The sequence below is a fragment of the Leucoraja erinacea genome, chromosome 23 (assembly GCF_028641065.1).
Source record: "Leucoraja erinacea ecotype New England chromosome 23, Leri_hhj_1, whole genome shotgun sequence".
In the NCBI taxonomy this organism is placed as follows: Eukaryota; Metazoa; Chordata; class Chondrichthyes; order Rajiformes; family Rajidae; genus Leucoraja; species Leucoraja erinaceus.
In genome coordinates, this window is record NC_073399.1 from 7,980,943 (window position 1) to 7,998,396 (window position 17,454).

General features: G+C 39.2%; 1 protein-coding gene across 3 annotated transcripts in view; it reads right to left on the bottom strand.

Annotated features, from left to right (window-relative positions):
* helz (helicase with zinc finger) overlaps positions 1–17,454 on the bottom strand; it is a 174,593-nt gene that overhangs the window by 80,727 nt on the left and 76,412 nt on the right. For all 3 annotated transcript variants that reach the window (XM_055653763.1, XM_055653760.1, XM_055653762.1), the window contains 3 exons: positions 9,258–9,376; positions 4,463–4,608; positions 2,740–2,887 (listed from right to left, as the gene is read on the bottom strand). In XM_055653763.1, coding sequence (XP_055509738.1) covers positions 2,740–2,887; positions 4,463–4,608; positions 9,258–9,376 — 413 coding nt within the window. The remainder of the gene's footprint in view (positions 1–2,739; positions 2,888–4,462; positions 4,609–9,257; positions 9,377–17,454) is intronic.

Genomic DNA, 17,454 nt, shown 5'->3' on the forward strand with positions numbered 1-17,454 from the left:
CTGGGGGCAATTTGCAGAGGCAAAATAACGTACAAACCCACCCGTCTTTTTGGGATGTGAGGGGAAACTGGAGCATCCAGAGGAAACCCAGGCGGTCACAGGGAGTGTGTGTAAACTCCACACAGACAGCACCTGAGGTCAGGATCGAACATAGTCACTGGCGCTAAGAGGCAGCAGCTCTACCAGTTGTTCATGTAGAACAGCCATAAGCTGGTTAAGAGTCATTGGACCAGATGCTTCGACACAACCAGATCCATGCACTCACGATCCCTCCCCCCACCCAGTGCTTCTCTTGTGACCACACTAACCTTCTGCAGCTCTATGGAACAAATGGAACTCCAGGCCCCGAGGTGTGGAGCAGATGTGAGTTGCTTCAGTATCAGCCTGATGACCTATTGACAGCTTGTGCTGCCAAAGGCTTTCAAAACTGTTTCTCCATGATTCTGATAATCAGTAATATTTGAATATATATATATATATATATATATTTATTTATATTTATATATATTTAAAAAAAGCACCTAAAATCAAGCTACAGAAATTAATTAAAAACATTACAATTATGTAAAAAATGACAGTTACCATTACAATCTAAGTCAGCAAACTCACTCAAGTGAATGGCGTTATGCCTCAGACCTTCAGGCAGGTCTAAAGCCAAGAGGCCAGGAATGAAGAGCATCCCCTCTACAGCCCAAGATAACTGCCCTTCACCAACAACCCCAACGCTGAGTGTGGTGATGGAGCTCCAGCATTGTACATCTGATACATTCCTGGCTTCCATGTTAGAATGAACAAGCTTGACTTGGGAAGATCTGGCCTAGGCAGAAAGTAGCAAGTGCCAATTCTCCATGGAGCTTTTGTTTCAGAGGATTGTGGATGTAGACCAGTCCATAACGGACCAAACTCTCCACTATTGACTCCATCTACACTTCACTCTATCTGAGAAAAGCAGGAACATAAGCAAAGACTTGTCCCACCCCGGTCATTCCTCCTTCTCCCCGCTTCCATCATGCATAAGGCACAGAAGTTTGAGAGTGTGCACCACTACACACAAAAACAAATTCTTCCCCTACATTATCAGACCACTAAATTGTGGACATTGCACTCTGTCTAAGCAACGTGTGCGCTACAATGCTGAGAATTATGTTCTGCATTCTGTATCTTCCCCTTTGCTCTATCTATTGTACTTGAACTGACTGTATCTATGCATGGTATTATCTGATCTGCTGGGATAGTATGCAAAAGAAAGCTTTTCTCTGTACATGTGACAATAATAAAACTAAACCTAGTCCACCCTTGTGCTATATCAAGAGGTACCTTCAAACCAAGATTTATGGAAAGCCTGCATTTTATGTTGAATTATATTTGCATCGAGATCACAAGAACAACCCATCAACATGCAACCACTATGCACTTTAAATAAGTGATCACTTGCAACAATATATATTTTGCCTCAAGGCAAAATCAAGGTGCCTTTATAAATTTGTGAAACTTGAAGATCAATGTCCCAAAATAAAGATATTCTGAAGACAACAAATGGCTAATGTAATTTAGTTAAGCATGAAATGATCATCAGTTTTGAGATTCTTTATTAATATCTCTTTCGGTCCTGGGGCCATGAACTCCAACCTTGGAACAAATGATGAATACAATACGTTCAGAATTCCATGCTGCCTTTTCTCTCAACGATGAATAGCAATTTAAAAAAAAATGAGAATGAGGCAAACTAATCACTGCCACTTGCAGTTGTTCCATGCTGGGATGCTGATTATTACTTCAACAGGTCAATTACTATTTTGTCCAGCATACAAAATTTGCATGGAAATCATTATATTCATATTAAATAAACACCAAAAAGAATATTTCAATGGTGACTCTTTCGCTTGTGAATATGTTCATTATTTGCTCACACAAAACCCCGTCATGATGGGCAAATATAACATTCACTAAAGCAAGATTCCGATCAAGTTCCTGTCATCAGAATTTTGTTTTGTTCCACATTTACATTTTAATAGAATTTCAGTTTGCCAACACCCATTGGGGAGAATGATAGGTCAGCTGTATGGAAGCCAGACTAACTGCCTCATCAACCACTCCGTTGCATTCAAAACCTCATTACATACTGAGGGATTATATTTGTCAAATGAACTCCAATGGTGCCCACCTTCTCCAAGGGCTATTATATACAAGCAATAAATGACGACTCCATTATGTAAAAGTGTTCAATGAAACCGATACACTCTACCTCCGATATTAACACTATGGATTGCAACTTTTGTGAAGGAATACAGTAGCCCAGTTAAATATCTCTTGATTATACCGAGGCTGCAAATTCATTCAAAGGTCAACTTTATTCATTCCAAGCACCTCCGACGTGCAATAAACGGTAAATGGTAGTGACAAATAACATCCAACAATAATTGTAGCATCACATTGAGGGTCAATTAATAACACAAAGTAAACGGGAATAGAGACTCAAGGAACTGCAGATACTGGAATCTGCGTACTCCACGTAGAGTGCTGGAGTAACTCAGCGGGTCAGACAGCATCTCTGCAGGACATGGATAGGTGGGCCGGGACCCCAGTCTGAAGAGAGGGTTCCGACCTGAATCGTCACCTTTCAATATCGTCCAGAGATGCTGCCTGGCCAGCTGAGTTACTCCAACACTTTATGTTCTTAGTAAATGACGAAGTTGGACACAACATCTGCTAACCAGCAGAAATGTATATGTCGCTCACCTCCGAATTGTTGTAGAAAGCAGTGCTGTTTTTCTCCTGTACATCTTCTCCTCGGGCTGTGAAGAACGTTAATGGATAAAAATCTTTGTGTGCTGGCTGCTTTCCACTGGCCATCAACTTCCCCTCATAGAATAGTTCTGAAGTGTAACTAAAATAGAAAACGTTCAAAATCAACATTCAGAACCTCTGGAAAATTGTACAGATCACATGATGATTTAGACCCCAACATTCCAGAATTATTCATTACTTTGAACTAAAACAAAATGCATTCTTCAATCAAATTCATCTGTGCATCAACCCCTCTCAATGCTAGGATTCAAAGATGGTTAACATTTTTCTTGAACTTTTGTCAACTTCATTTCAGAAGAATAATGAAATATTTTAATCTTAATGCTGCATTAAAGCCAAGACAAAGGAGATCATATTCAAATCATGGCACACATCTAAATGTAGCTCATTACTCATTAACATTAAAGCATCAGTCATATTTTGTGGCAGGCAATGTTAAACTGAAGTAAATCTGAATAATAACTTAACAACCTAAAACCCCAAACAATGATTAAGCTCGTCAATCAGCCTTGGTACAAATGAAAATAATCCCATAACAGAGCAGAAATGCAATTGTTGCCATTTCTGCCAACATTCCTTATCTTTTGCATTATGCACATTAGGGGGATTTAGAAATATTATGGCTCCGGGTAAGGAGCGCAGAATATACATAAAGATTAATTAACTTTAAGTTTAGAATTATTTGGTCACTTTAACATGGCAGCTGTCTCAGTATGATGGAATTATATGGTAGCAGCGGCGTGACAAAGATTGAAAGGATAGACTTTGATGAGGCTTGGAGAGATTAGGCAGATAACAGATATAGCATCATCAACAAGTTAATGCACTTTTAATCCCATTGCAGAATTGGCTAGTGAATTTAAATCTAGTTATGTATAATTACATATAGCAATTTAAATTAAATGCTAATTAAGGAGTGAAATTATAGTAATATGACAAATATAGCATATGCAAAGTCATGAAAGCAAATGCTTCATCAATGACAATTGCTAGACAATGCGTCAGGGGTTAATTAGTTTGGATATCCTGTGCCCATTTTAGAATGGTATGTTTAGTTTGGGCTCAGCATGTTTGTAGGTGATGAATGAATTATGCAAAGTGCACATTCACTAGTCTCCATGTTGATATTAATTGCAAAATACATTTTGTATGCAACTGTATTTATTTATTCTCTGAAGGCAGTAGTTACTAACCGTTATGATCCACTATTTTAGAACTGCTACTATTTTTATGTTTTTGAGACTACCAGGAAGAAAAAACTGGCCAGATTGAAAAGAATGGTAGATACAAGAAGTATCTGAGGAAGGGTCCCTAACCAAAACTGTTTTGAAAAGAATGGTCATCTTTTCAGTAATGTTTTAAGGAATTCAACAATACAATCTCTGTAATGAGGAAGCAATAACATCAGTGGAGACCATGATAAATAGATACTTCTAGATACATTCCTGAAAATGTGTTTGGCAACCACAGTCACGGATAAGAACTCAGTCGTGGATAAGCACTCAAATTTCCTGAAAGTTCTTTTTTTTTTTTTTTTTTTTTTTTTTTTTTTTTAAAGTGGAGTGGAGTCAGATGTGGAATTCTTTCTTACATTGCCAGCAATCAATTCAACTGAATCAAATACCAAGAACAGTTGGAAAACCCAAATACATACTTGATTATAGCTTCATGAGAACGATAGTTCTCACACAGTAGTATTCGGCACGGAAACTCTGCAGGATAGTGTTCATACAGACGGTCAAGCAAAGAAACATGAAGATTCCTTTCTCGGGCAAATTCACTGTATACAAAGGGACTAAGCTGCAGATAGTAAAACAGATGTTAGTTATTATTATTTGTACGTCACTCAGGGGAAAAAAATGGAAGGAGAATAGTATCATTTCTGCTTTGATATACCTTCTTGTTTGAAGTTTACAATTGCCACACATTTACTGATCAAGGCAGAGGTTATTTTGCCTGGAACGGAGCCAAATTTAATGATGGCACTGAGCTGGGAAACAAGACCTTTGGGACAGAGGGAAGGATCAGAAGGGGACAAGTAAGCTCTGTAGCATTTGATCGTTGAGAGGATAAGTAGAGGAACAAATTATTACCATTTTTATTTATAAAGACAGGTGGGACTTGCCTTGCTTTCCATAATCACAAACAATTAGAATGTTCAGCACATTCGGGGATGTGTAACAATTGACTAAACATTCCACATGTTCATTTAAATTTAAGATATATTTTTTAAAAAAGGAATTCAACGAAAAGGAATACTAAGCAAAGGGCTTCAATTAGCTTTCATACCATGGCAAGAAGAAATAGTATAGAAAATGTTATAATTCTGACAAAATGCACAATATTTTTTATTCACAACTGTCAGACATTGAGCATTCTTTAAAAGCACTTGATGAAAAGGATGTCTAAATACTGGAGAAACTCATCTTCCTACCTTTATAATTACAACTGCTTGACAGGAAAGGTGACATTAAAAGATAATATGGTGCACGGAGACTGCCACATTGAATTATCAAGCGTAAAGAAATCCACAGAAGGCTAAATACCACGCAATCTGGGAAATTATTCTAATTACAGAGAAGTAAATCAGGAAGCAACTGTGGTGTGGACAGCCATCTTCGGAGTAATATACTTTCAAAAAAGAGCTCTCTGTGTGGAGATGAAAAGGGCTGTAACTAACTTCAGTGGCAGCCTGTCAAGAAAATGTGATTTCTTAGCTCGAAAGAAACGATGACCTGGTTATTGGCCTTTGTGGTCTGTATTCAAACAACATGGAGGGCTTGTGGGTTGAATGTTGATCATAAACCTCTCCAAATTTAATGCCATTCTCTCGCTGGCAGTGAGCAGTCGCATGTTGGAAGTGATGCTATTAACTTTTCACCCTTCCTGCTAATCTTTCACAGCTCTGCAATTCTCCCACTTATCAAAAATCAAATCTCTGAGATCAATTAAACTCTCAAACTGCAGCATGGATGAGGTTTACAATCATGCTCTGGCATTACATCTTCAAAATTATTTGAATCGTTTAAAATTGTAAATTGCATTCGACAATCGTCGCATAAATGAATCTTAAAAAACCCAGAAAACATGCATTTTTGGAGTGAAAATGAATATAAATGTTGTCTAACATCAGAATCAATGGGTTTTTTTTAAACTATCCACAAAATTTCAAAGAGACAACATTTCAAAAATAAAATTCAACCATATATTTTTAATGGCTTTTCAAAATTCTCCATGATAATTATTGAAGCCTATTCTGGCACAGGAATGGCAAGCACACAGCAGTCACTGGCAACATATTTTTAAAATAGAAGCCTTTTGCTTCTGGAATCAGTAGCTGCACTGTCAACAGCGTTACTGTATGTCGCACTCTAGCAATATTTCAAAGTGCAGTGGATTGTGTCAGATTTAAATTTTGCAAACATATGAACATTAGCAGTAGAACGAAGGCCTCTTTATGTGCCTGCTCTGCCATGTAATAAAATCATGCGTTCGTTCATCTTTTGTTTAAGAAAGAACTGCAGACGCTGGAAAAATCGAAGGTAAACAAAAAAGCTGGAGAAACTCAGCGGGTGAGGCAGCATCTATGAAGCAAAGGAATAGGTGACATTTCGGGTCGAGACCCTTCTTCAGGCATCTTTTATCTGTGTCATTTTCCTGCACTTATCCCATTTATTTCATTTCCCTTAATGTCCAAAAATGTATCAGTCTACGTCTTGAATGGACTGAGCAACAAGCTCCAACAACTCTTGAGAAGAGAAATCCAAAGACATTTCTCCACATTCTTGCCCTGAATGTCAGCCCTTTCTTTTGAAACTGACAACTGGTTCTGCATACCTCGCCTAACTCCATATTCACCTTGCCAACTCCCTTATGAATTTTGTATGTTTTATCAAAATCATCTCTCACTATTCTAAATTGTAGGGAGTTTAGACGCGGTCCACCTAATTTCTCTTCATATAAACTCCTGCTATCTCTGGATACAATCAATCTGCACGCGTGCCTATGTCTGGCAGCATGCCTGCTGCCTGCAGGCCTGCATGTGTGCCTATGTTTTACGTGGAGTGGCGGGGGCAGAATTGATCCAAAAACTGCCCTTAGTCAATAGCCTTCAAATATGTGGCATCAGTTTCCAATTGATGAAACCTAGCTTTACCTCACCACCAACTCGCTTGAGCCAACCAATCTCTTTAAAAATTTGGACTGTCTGCCCATCATTCATAATGAGTAAGCAACGATTTTCTCCAAAACATTGGAAAGACTAAAGTAACATAGAAGATAGATTCAGACTGATGTCTGGGAGCTTTCCTGAAGAAGGGTCTCGACCAGAAACGTCACCCATTCCTTCTCTCCAGAGATGCTGCCTGTCCCGCTGAGCTACTCCAGCATTTTGTGTCTATCTTCGGTTTAAATAAGCATCTGCAGTTCCTTCCTACACTAAAGTAACATCTTCAGTTCCCATCAAATTCTTTCCAATTAATTCATTTCCCACCACAGCAACTCTCTGAAACAGAACCAAGCTGTTTTCAACCTTGCTGTCATATTGACAGAGTTTGTACCCATGTCATCACCGAGTGTCCATTCCTTGAGACTGTTGTCCAATTCACCCCTTCAACCCACCTCCTGCTGAAATCCCCATGGCTGTCACACTAGACCACTCTTTAAATTAAAACATATTTCTCTCGGATATACTTTCCATTGCCTTCTTGGGTGCAGCACTACTAAGGTTCCCTATGCCTGGGAAGAATAATGTATTTTTATGTCTTTCGTGAATGGCGGACCCCTTATTTCAGAATGCAACCCTTGGTCCTTGACAGAACAACTAAATCTATATCTATCCTGGCAAGTCTTGTAAGGAATCTGTCCATTGTAAGAATATCACAATTACTCGCTGTGGCAATCATCAAGCCATTAATGGCAGTGCTTTTACCTGCCAAGATCTGAGGCCAGCTCTCTGCCGAAACGTCCCCACCTTTCATTCTCCCTTCCTGTCCTTATTCAAGGTATTCTTTGAAAACTCCATCCATTCACACCTTTGGACAATTATCCTCATATGATCCAGAATCTACTCTGTTTCTTGTTGTGAACTGCCTTGAACTGTTTGACCTAATAATCAGAAGCTGCAGCTGTTGCCTTGCAGTACAAGTAGTGACAGTTTTGCACGTCTTTATGAGTGGTAGAAAGGAAAGTCTAAAGAATGGCAAAAGTATCTTTTAAAACAGGTGTTTCAGCACATCCTTCCCCTTCCTTTCATAGAAGGAACATTGTTTGAAGTCCCCTCTCTTACATGGAGCATACAAGTAAAAAGTCTCTTTTTCCCAACAGATGGTCAGGAAGTAACATTGACAAAATTAGTTTTATCAATTTCACAAAGAAAGCATTCTTGGACATATACTATCAGTACAGAAACTAACAAATGAACACCATGTACTTTTGGGAATGGCCCAAATACATCTTTGTTGAGAACCTCCTGGCAGACCTGTATGTCTGGCAACCAGTGCAAACATATTCATCTGCTTGGAGTTGTTAACATCTACGCACATAATGGATGTGCCGTATCTGTCAAAAACCTGGCGATATAAACAATTCAGATGGAGTTTTCTATCGTTAGTTGAAAAAGAAACATTGGTCCACTATCATTTCTGGAATATGTTATACAGCAGAAGAAAGTGTTTTGTCTTGCCATTTCCTTTACCATTGATTAAAAACCAGTCCCTGTGACAGTACATCATTGGGGCTTCTGCAATGTTCAGTTATTACAGAGACAATCCAAAACTGAATCCGGCCAGGTCAACATGTTTTTTTTTTAGAATGTTGCAAGTTGAAAAAGAAATCAACAGACAATTGTTGGGACAAGATCTTGACATGTATGTGTGGCTGGAGTTCACTTAGATCAACTAAGCAGCGCAGTGGCAGAGTTGCTGCCTTACAGGGCAAGAGTCTTGGGTTCGATCCTGACTACTGATGCTGTCTGTCTGTACATTCTCCCTGTGACCACGTGGGTTTTCTCTGGGTGCTCCAGTTTCCTCACAAATCCCAAAGAAGGGTCTGTTTCCACACTACATCTCTAAACGTAACTGTAGCTTTATTTTGGGAGTGGTGGCAGGGAGGGTGGTGGGAGAAGCAGGGGGAGTCTAATGCCAACATAAAGATTGAATCTCAAGAATAAGTAATTTAATCAGAACATACAGCAAGAATTGTTTGGCTTTTAATTCAAAACTAATTGCAAGAATAATGGTCCAATACATGATCTCCGTTACATCGTGTGCTATTTTAATTTAGGGCAGCAAAATTATTATGGAACAAAAACATGAATACAACAAAATTACAGGAATTTCTAGTCTCATCAATCTGACATTGACACGTTACAAATATAAAGAAACCAAATCCCATTTGATATTCTGACATAGATACAAACTAAATCCAATGGATATCGGCAAAGCACTCACCTGCATATGATCTCCAGCTAAAACAATCCTCGTGTGTCTACTGGCTAATGCCAAAGGCATGATTGTCTCACACTCCATTGCTTGTGCTGCTTCATCCAAGAGAATGTGAGTAAATAAACCTGTTGATCATAAAAAAAAATCACAAATTAAAAAACTTGCAGGAAATGAGTTTTGGACTAAACATACCATGTTTAGCTGACAAATTTGAAAATCTTAACATATACACTGTCTTTAGTTGAGCAAGTAGTTTCAACTTTCATCACTCTCCCTCTTCAAGTGGTTGTGACATAGGTCAATGGTTGTACTTCAACGGACACAGACAGAAACTCAGCGGGCCAGGCAGCATCGCTGGAGAACATGGATAGATGACATTTCAGTATATATATATATATATATATATATATAAAATATTGTTGGGACAAGATCTTGACACGTATGTGTACCTCATCACGAGTATTTTTTTACTCTTGGAAATTTTTCACACTGTTGAAAAACTTCACGAGTTTCCACGTTTCCCGAGTACATGTCGTCAGCATTACGAGCCTCTACGAGACATCCATGAGCTCCGACGTACTCGCTACGTACATACCACGGGTTAGATTTTTTTTAAACTCAGGAGAGAACTTGCATCGTGTGACAGGCCCTTTAAGCTATCTGGTTTTGATGATGAAAAGCAAGTCCTGCCACAGCAGTCCACCTATGACTTGTTTAGCTCAAAGCTGTGAAACGCATCCACATCTATAAAGTGAATTCTCTTCAAGACATCACCATTAACTTGCCAAGGTTCCCAGGCACCCCTGTCTTTCTCCACAGTAAATACAGATGGGAAATATTCATTTAACATCACGCCCATCTCCTGTGACTCCACACATTGGTGACCTTGTTGATCATTAAGGGGCCCTATTCTCTCCCCAGTTACTCTTTTGCCCTTAATAGACTTGTACAAGGATGAATTGCCGAAATCACTTAGTAAGAAATACAGCAAGTTTGCTGAGAGCTGTTTTAATCTAAAACAGGCTTTATAATTCTCATAATTATGCTGCTTTTCAACTATTTTGCAGACTTCATGTAGATTCCAGAAGAGGCGGACAACTTTGTAAACAACAACTTGAGAACACAAATTGGCAAGGCAACTTTATTTATATAGCACATTTCATACACGAGGCAGACTGAAAGTGCTTCACATAAAAACATGTCATACAATAAAATGAAATAATAAAATGAAATAAAATAGAAGAATTAAAAGAAAAGAAAAGCAAAATTAAAAATGCATTATAAAAAGTGCAAAAGTTAAAAATGCAATGTAGTTAAGATTTAGCTGAAAGCTAAAGTAAACATAAACGTTTTCAGTCTTCTTTTAAAAGTGGTCAAAGTTGAGGCAAGTCTTAAATCTTCAAGAAGTTTATTCCAGCTATTTATTGCATAGTAACTAAATCCTGCTTTCCCATGTTTTGTATTTACTCTGGGAATCACTAACAGATTGGTTTCAGAAGATCTTAGTGGTCTAGAAGGCTTATATAGTGGAAGCATATAGAATAGAAAAAAATCTGTACAGATCTCAAACAGTCAGTTACAACACAGGTGGCAATTTCAGTGATCGACATTGTATGATACTGTGACACATCACAGACCCCAAATGAGCAATATTTCATTAACAGAGTTTAGACTGATGGCCCCTCAAACATACTCCGCCATTCAATAAGATCATGGCAGATCTGACTGTAACCTTAACTCCGTCTTCCTGTCGGCCCCTCAGTAACCTTTCAACTCCTTACTTCCCAACAAACTATCTGCCTCTCCAGTACTCTGTGCCTTTTTATGTAAACCAGCACCTGCAGTTTGTTGTGTCTTCCTCACCCCTCTGCCTTACATATAGCAGTTACATTGGGCAAATGAAGCCATTAAGTTTGTAAAGGGTATGCATTGTTCGATGACAACAGTTGCACAAACTTAAACCTATCGTGTTGATACAAACTCACAAATCTCAGGTAGTAACACTCATGTACAGACTATATCCACCCAAACCACACACTGTTATTGACAACCCATTTCCTCAAACAATTTGACCCGCTAATTTTTGAAACAAATAGCATATCTTCCAAATTACTGCAGTTTAATTAAGAATTAGATTAAAACCCCACATTAATTTTGATTAATCTCTTGACTTCAAAGGTCGTATTATAACGAGCCACACGTTGGGAATCAAAAGTGATCTTTATTAAGTTAAGCCCCTGTCCCACTGTACGAGGTAATTCACGAGTTCTCCCGAGTTTTCCCCTGATTCGAACTCGGAGAATGTCCGTAGCGGGTCCGTAGGAGTTTGTGGATGTCTCGTAGCGGCTCGTAATGCTAACAGTAGGTATAACATTTTTATTTTAAATTTCAACACAAGTATTTTTTTACTCGTGGACATTTTTTGCAGGGATGAAAAAACATCACGAGTTACCGGATATCCCGAGTACCAACCGTTACTCGCAGCAGGAAAAGAGAGTAAATAGGATTTTAAACCAGAGAGCTTTGATTTAAAGCTGGCAATGGCACTAATGAGCTGCTTTTTATTTCTAACCCATAACCTTTCAGGAATAGCTAATGAATCACAGCTTTTTGTTTCTTCATTCATTGCTGCTAAGAATTAGAGGTAACGAAATGAAAGCAAAATTGAGAAGATGCTGGAAATCTGAAAAAAACAAAACAAAATACAGAAGAGAATACTTTGAGCAGGTCAGACATCAGCTCTGGTGAGAAAAATATAAAAAACATTTTACATCAATGTTCTTTTATCAGAACAAACATTTTCTGCCTTCTATCATTCTATCACAAGTACAAACGCGGTGGGGATGGACGAGGTGGGAGAACATGATGGAAATATTAGGAGAGGATATTCCGAGGACTTTATTCAGTGAGACTATTTGGGTGTAATTGTTTCCAGTTGTGGGAGAGTCTAGGGCCAGAGGTCACAGCATCAGAATGGAAGGACATACCTTTACAATGGAGATGGTGAGGAAAGACAGGAAAAGTTGAAAGGGAAAGATTTAAAAGAAACCCAAGGGGCAACTTATCCTTACAGAGGGTGGTGTGTATATGGAATGAGTCGTCAGAGAAAGTCATAGAGTGATACAGTGTGGAAACAGTCCCTTCGGCCCAACTTGCCCACACCAGCCAACATGTCCCAGCTACACTCGTCCCACCTGCCTGCACTTGGTCCATATCCCTCCAAACCTGTCCTATCCATGTACCTGTATAACTGTTTCTTAAAAGTTGGGATAGTCCCAGCCTCAACTACCTCCTATGGCAGCTTGTTCCATGCACCCACCACAAAGTGGTAGAGCCAAGTACAATATTTAAAAGACACTTGGGAAGTTTCATGGATAGGAAAGATTCAGAAGGGTATGTGCCCGGCGCAGGCTAGTGGGACCTGCATGTAGGCAACTTGGTGGCATGGAGGATTTGGGCCGAGTGAACCTGTCCCCTGCTGTAGGGCTCAATGGCTCCAAAAGAAAGATTGGCGCTCAAGTGAAGACACAAGCAATTATCAGTTTTGTCTGCCTGCTCTTTGAAAGAAGACTTTGAAATCTAGGCTGCATGACAGCGAATCAACTGCAACACCAGTCAGAGACTAAGACCACATGGTCTCAGCCCAGCTATCAATCTAAAGCATGTCCCGAGAGACTCCAAACATATCAACTCTAATTTTCTCAAAAATCTAAACAGTAGGGCGCAATGTGCAAAAGCAAAAAAGCCTTTTATTTAATAATAACTTTCCTGACATTTACAGTCATCTAGCCTGTCATGGATACAACTGAAACTCACCCAAGCAAGGCAGCTGTGAAGGTTAGCAAATACTACATTTACGGACAATTGCAGTGCCTTGGTTTATTTTAATTTGCTGTGGTATTGATAATCAATGTGAATACTCCTTGACTAAAGTGTGAGAAGAATTTCTTGTCGACAATTAACGAAAAATAGCCCCTTCACCAAAGAGAAGGGATATAATGTATTGCTTCCCTTATAGCACATATAGAAGAGCGTGAGACTATTAAAATCTGACAAAAACAAAGTAAAATCTATTTTCTCAGGAGAAACAAAAGCATCTCATCCCTGGTCTCCATGGGAACAGCTGTAAAATATGTTCCGAGCTGATGATCTGTTGGGGGATGCATCTTTTATGGCACCTAGAGGGTGATACACCACACTGGCATAAGGAGCACTTCTAGGAGACGGTTATTTTGTTGCTTCTCATTCAGACCTCAAGCTAAGGCCCACTGAATTCGAAGAACTTTAAATCATAAAGAATTCCTTTCTCATTAAAGACTACCACATCCAAGGATACCACACGATCACATCCTTGAATTATTAAATCTGATGAAACCTGTTCTAACACAGCAATCTAAGAGTGCATAATAGCCTTGATTCATATTGAACTGAGACTGTATTTACTACAAAGGCAACGCTCACTCTTCAAAAGAAACCATTGTAGCTGCAGAGCACACAAGACAGCCTTTATTTGAGACCACCACTGTGACAGCAACACTTTTAAGCTTTTTGAAAAACACATGAAACACCGCACAATGCTGAGTCAAAGGGAAATAATGAACAAACTTCATCTTTTGTTCTATACCAGAGAGCCCGTCTCTTCCCTTTCTCAAAGCAGCAATAGAGATTAATGAAGCAAATTTACAGGTGTGCCAATTAAAGCAAACCAGATTGCATCTACTGGTGGACTTGAAAGAAAAAAACATTTATTTCTCAGTATATAATTGCCAACTGGAAATTAATTGGTTGTGGTTGAACAGTGTAGCAATTCCTTAACTGGAAATATGCTTGTAATAGGGTTATTTGCCTCCAAGTGATATCCCATTTACATTGATACTTTACTGGTAATTAGCAGCAGATTCATGCTTATATAAATAGCTGGGCTGTGTGCAAAATGAAGCATCACTAAAAGCATGTTGAACTTTCTCTGAAATGGTCGAGCACAGATCAAGGGCATCGAATGCATTCCTGGGTTTAGGAGCCATTTTACTGGCCTAGTATTTTTTCATCCAGATGATATGTGGAATTTATTGTTAGCGTTTTCTATTTAAATCATTAACAGTGCTCTCGTCAAATTCTTTATGCCATTCAAGGCTGGAGGAGCAAGAGCAGCGAATTCATGTTTTATTTAAAAAATAAACTGTACAAAAATATATACAAGCAATACAAAGTGACGAGGTCAGATCCAAACGTCACTGAACATGAAAAATATCAGCAGAAAATGGATAAGACCAGCTTCTATAAAATAGAGGCTGTATTTCTCAAGCACGTGTTTAGTTTAGTTTGGAGATAGAGTGGAGACAGGCCCTTTGGCCCACTGAGTTCACGCAAACCATCAATCACTTAGACACTCGTTCTGTCCAACAGACTAGGGACAATTTACAGAAGCCAATTAACCTACAAACCTGCACATCTATCGGATGCGGGAGGAAACCGGAACCCCTTGGAGAAAACCCATGCGGTCACATGGATAACATACAACTCCGTACGGACAGGACCCGTAGTAAAGATTGAACCTTGGTCTCGTGCTGTAAGGCAGCTGCTCCATCCAACTCTATTCTACGATATTCTGCAATATGAATTCCATAGTTGGAGATTTGTTGCAGACACTCATCTTTGAATCATTTTAAGTAACTCTCCCCAATTGTTTCTCATAGTAACCCGCAGACAATACTGGGAAAACCATTATGCCCATTGAGTAAATACCATTACAAGTTGAGCTATTTTTATCAGACCCATTCCCTGTTCCTTGTAAGGAATAATTTCAATACATGTACCTTTATTTTTGGTGACAAATCTTTAATCTGTTTTCCCCATCCTTGAACCACACACATCATCTACTCTCCCAGGAAATCCTGTCATGATTTTACACATCTTTGTCAAATTTCTTCTCACCCTTCACTGTTCCAAAGAAAACAAACCCATTTTCTCCAGTCTAATCTTATAGGTGAAATCCCTCCGGTCAAGAGCAATCAGAGTAGATCTTTTCAGCTCGTATACCCTTCCCTACATCTGGCAACCAGAATTTGCAATAATATTCTGCTTTTTAACTTTAGAGACACAGCGCAGAACAGGCCCTTCGGCCAGCCAAGTCCGCACCGACCAGCCATCACCACACACTAACACTACCCGGACACATGCTAGGGACAATTTACATATACACCAAGCCAATTAACCTACAAACATGTATGGTTTTGGAGCGTGGGAGGAAACTGAAGATCTCAGAGAAAACCCACGCGGTCACAGGAAGAGTGTACAAACTCCGTAGAGACAGCACCCATAGTCGGGATCGAACCTGGGTCTCCAGCGCTGTAAGGCAGCAAATCTACTGCTGCGCTACTGTGCTGCCTTGTGGTTGTGGCCATGTCTTGTTTACTTCATCTCCACAGCCTTCACATCTCTTCCATTGTGACATTGTTCCTAAAATATGGTGACCAGAATGGAATAAAATATCCCACTTGTGGCTAACCAACATCTTCTAAAGGTTTTAAATTACTTCCCTGCTTTTGTACTCGCTACCTACCTTCCAGATTGTCATCCTGGTGGTAAAAATAAATGGGTGATCAAAACAAAGAAAACCTTTGCATGAACACAGCATGTTCATCAGGACATTCCTAAAGCATTTTCCAACCTATGATGCACTTTGGAAGCGTTGCTCTGAGGTAAAATGGAAAATAAAACAAGCTTTGACAAGTTGTAATCAGAAATCTAACAACGAAAACATAAGCTAGGGTAACTGTCCTGCTTACATTCAAAATTATGCTCCTGGATCTTTTACATCTAGCTGTAAAGGTTGACAGAATCTTGGTGTACCATTTCATCGAGGAGACACCAAAAAATCCAGGCATGCCCTCAGTCCAGCACTGAGCCTCAACTTCCCAACAGGGGTAAGACTGCAACCCTTAAATCACATTGCATACATATAAATTGTCTTCCTGACTTTAACCTGTGAACATTGCAAGAAAAGATCCCCATTTGGGCACTTGTCAAAGAACACTGCATGTATTAATGACGCCACTGCAAAAAAAACGTTCTTGTCCACATCCTGGTTATGCCTCCTCTCCTCAAAGTACATTTTCAATCATCATTCGGATCATTAAGCAATCCTTGAATCATAAAAATAAAGCTGGTGCACCTTTGAAAATGGATGACGCTTAACAAAGAACAGTACTAAAGTTGGAATTTATATTAATAATCAACTGAACCTGTGCAGTACCTGTACTGGAATCGATTACCTGCAACATGCATCAACTTGAAATAAAATTGGTTCTTTAATAAGGTTTTTAATGTTTGGCATTTACCTTTGTAAAATTCAAGGCAAATCACATCCACCTCAGTTTGATAATTGTGAGTAACATCCATCATATTATTAACTAGTTCTAATGTATAAAACGGTACAATTTTACATCACTGGAGGGCAATCAGTCGACCAAGCTCACTAATTCAGTTGATTCAGTTATTCTTTTACATTTTTTTTGCCCTTCAACCGTATCTTTACAAAAAATATTTCCAGCTTTAACGCTATAGAAAGCTGTATGTCTGATCTATAGAGACTTCATTGTGCAACAAAATAACGGGAAATATGGCTGCTCAGATTTGAGAGCCCAACTCTGTGACCTTACTTGTTATCAGCATTCTGAATATTCCTGATAAGACCATTCCATGGACATTAGGAGATTGCAATCTGACATTTCATCCAGGCACAAATAAAAGCAAGTTACAACCAACTGCTTGCATTTTGCAACTTTTACATTATTTTGTTTGTTTTCCCACTCTCTAGCTGTGCTCATTTCTTTACTCGTGTTCAGTTTCTCTCTCTGACAATAGGCAATAGGTGCAAGAGTAGGCCATTCGGCCCTTCGAGCCAGCACCGCCATTCAATATGTTCATGGCTGTTCATCCACAATCAGTACCCCGTTCCTGCCTTCTCGCCATATCCCCTGACTCCGCTATCTTTAAAAGCTCTATCTAACTCTCTCCTGAAAGCATCCAGAGAATTGGCCTCCACTGCCTTCTGAGGCAGAGAATTCCAGATTCACAATTCTCTGGGTGAAAAAGTCTTTCCTCATCACCGTTCTAAATGGCTCACCCCTAATTCTTAATCTGAGGCCCCTTGTTCTGGATTCCCCCAACATTGGGAACACGTTTCCTGCCTCTAGCATGT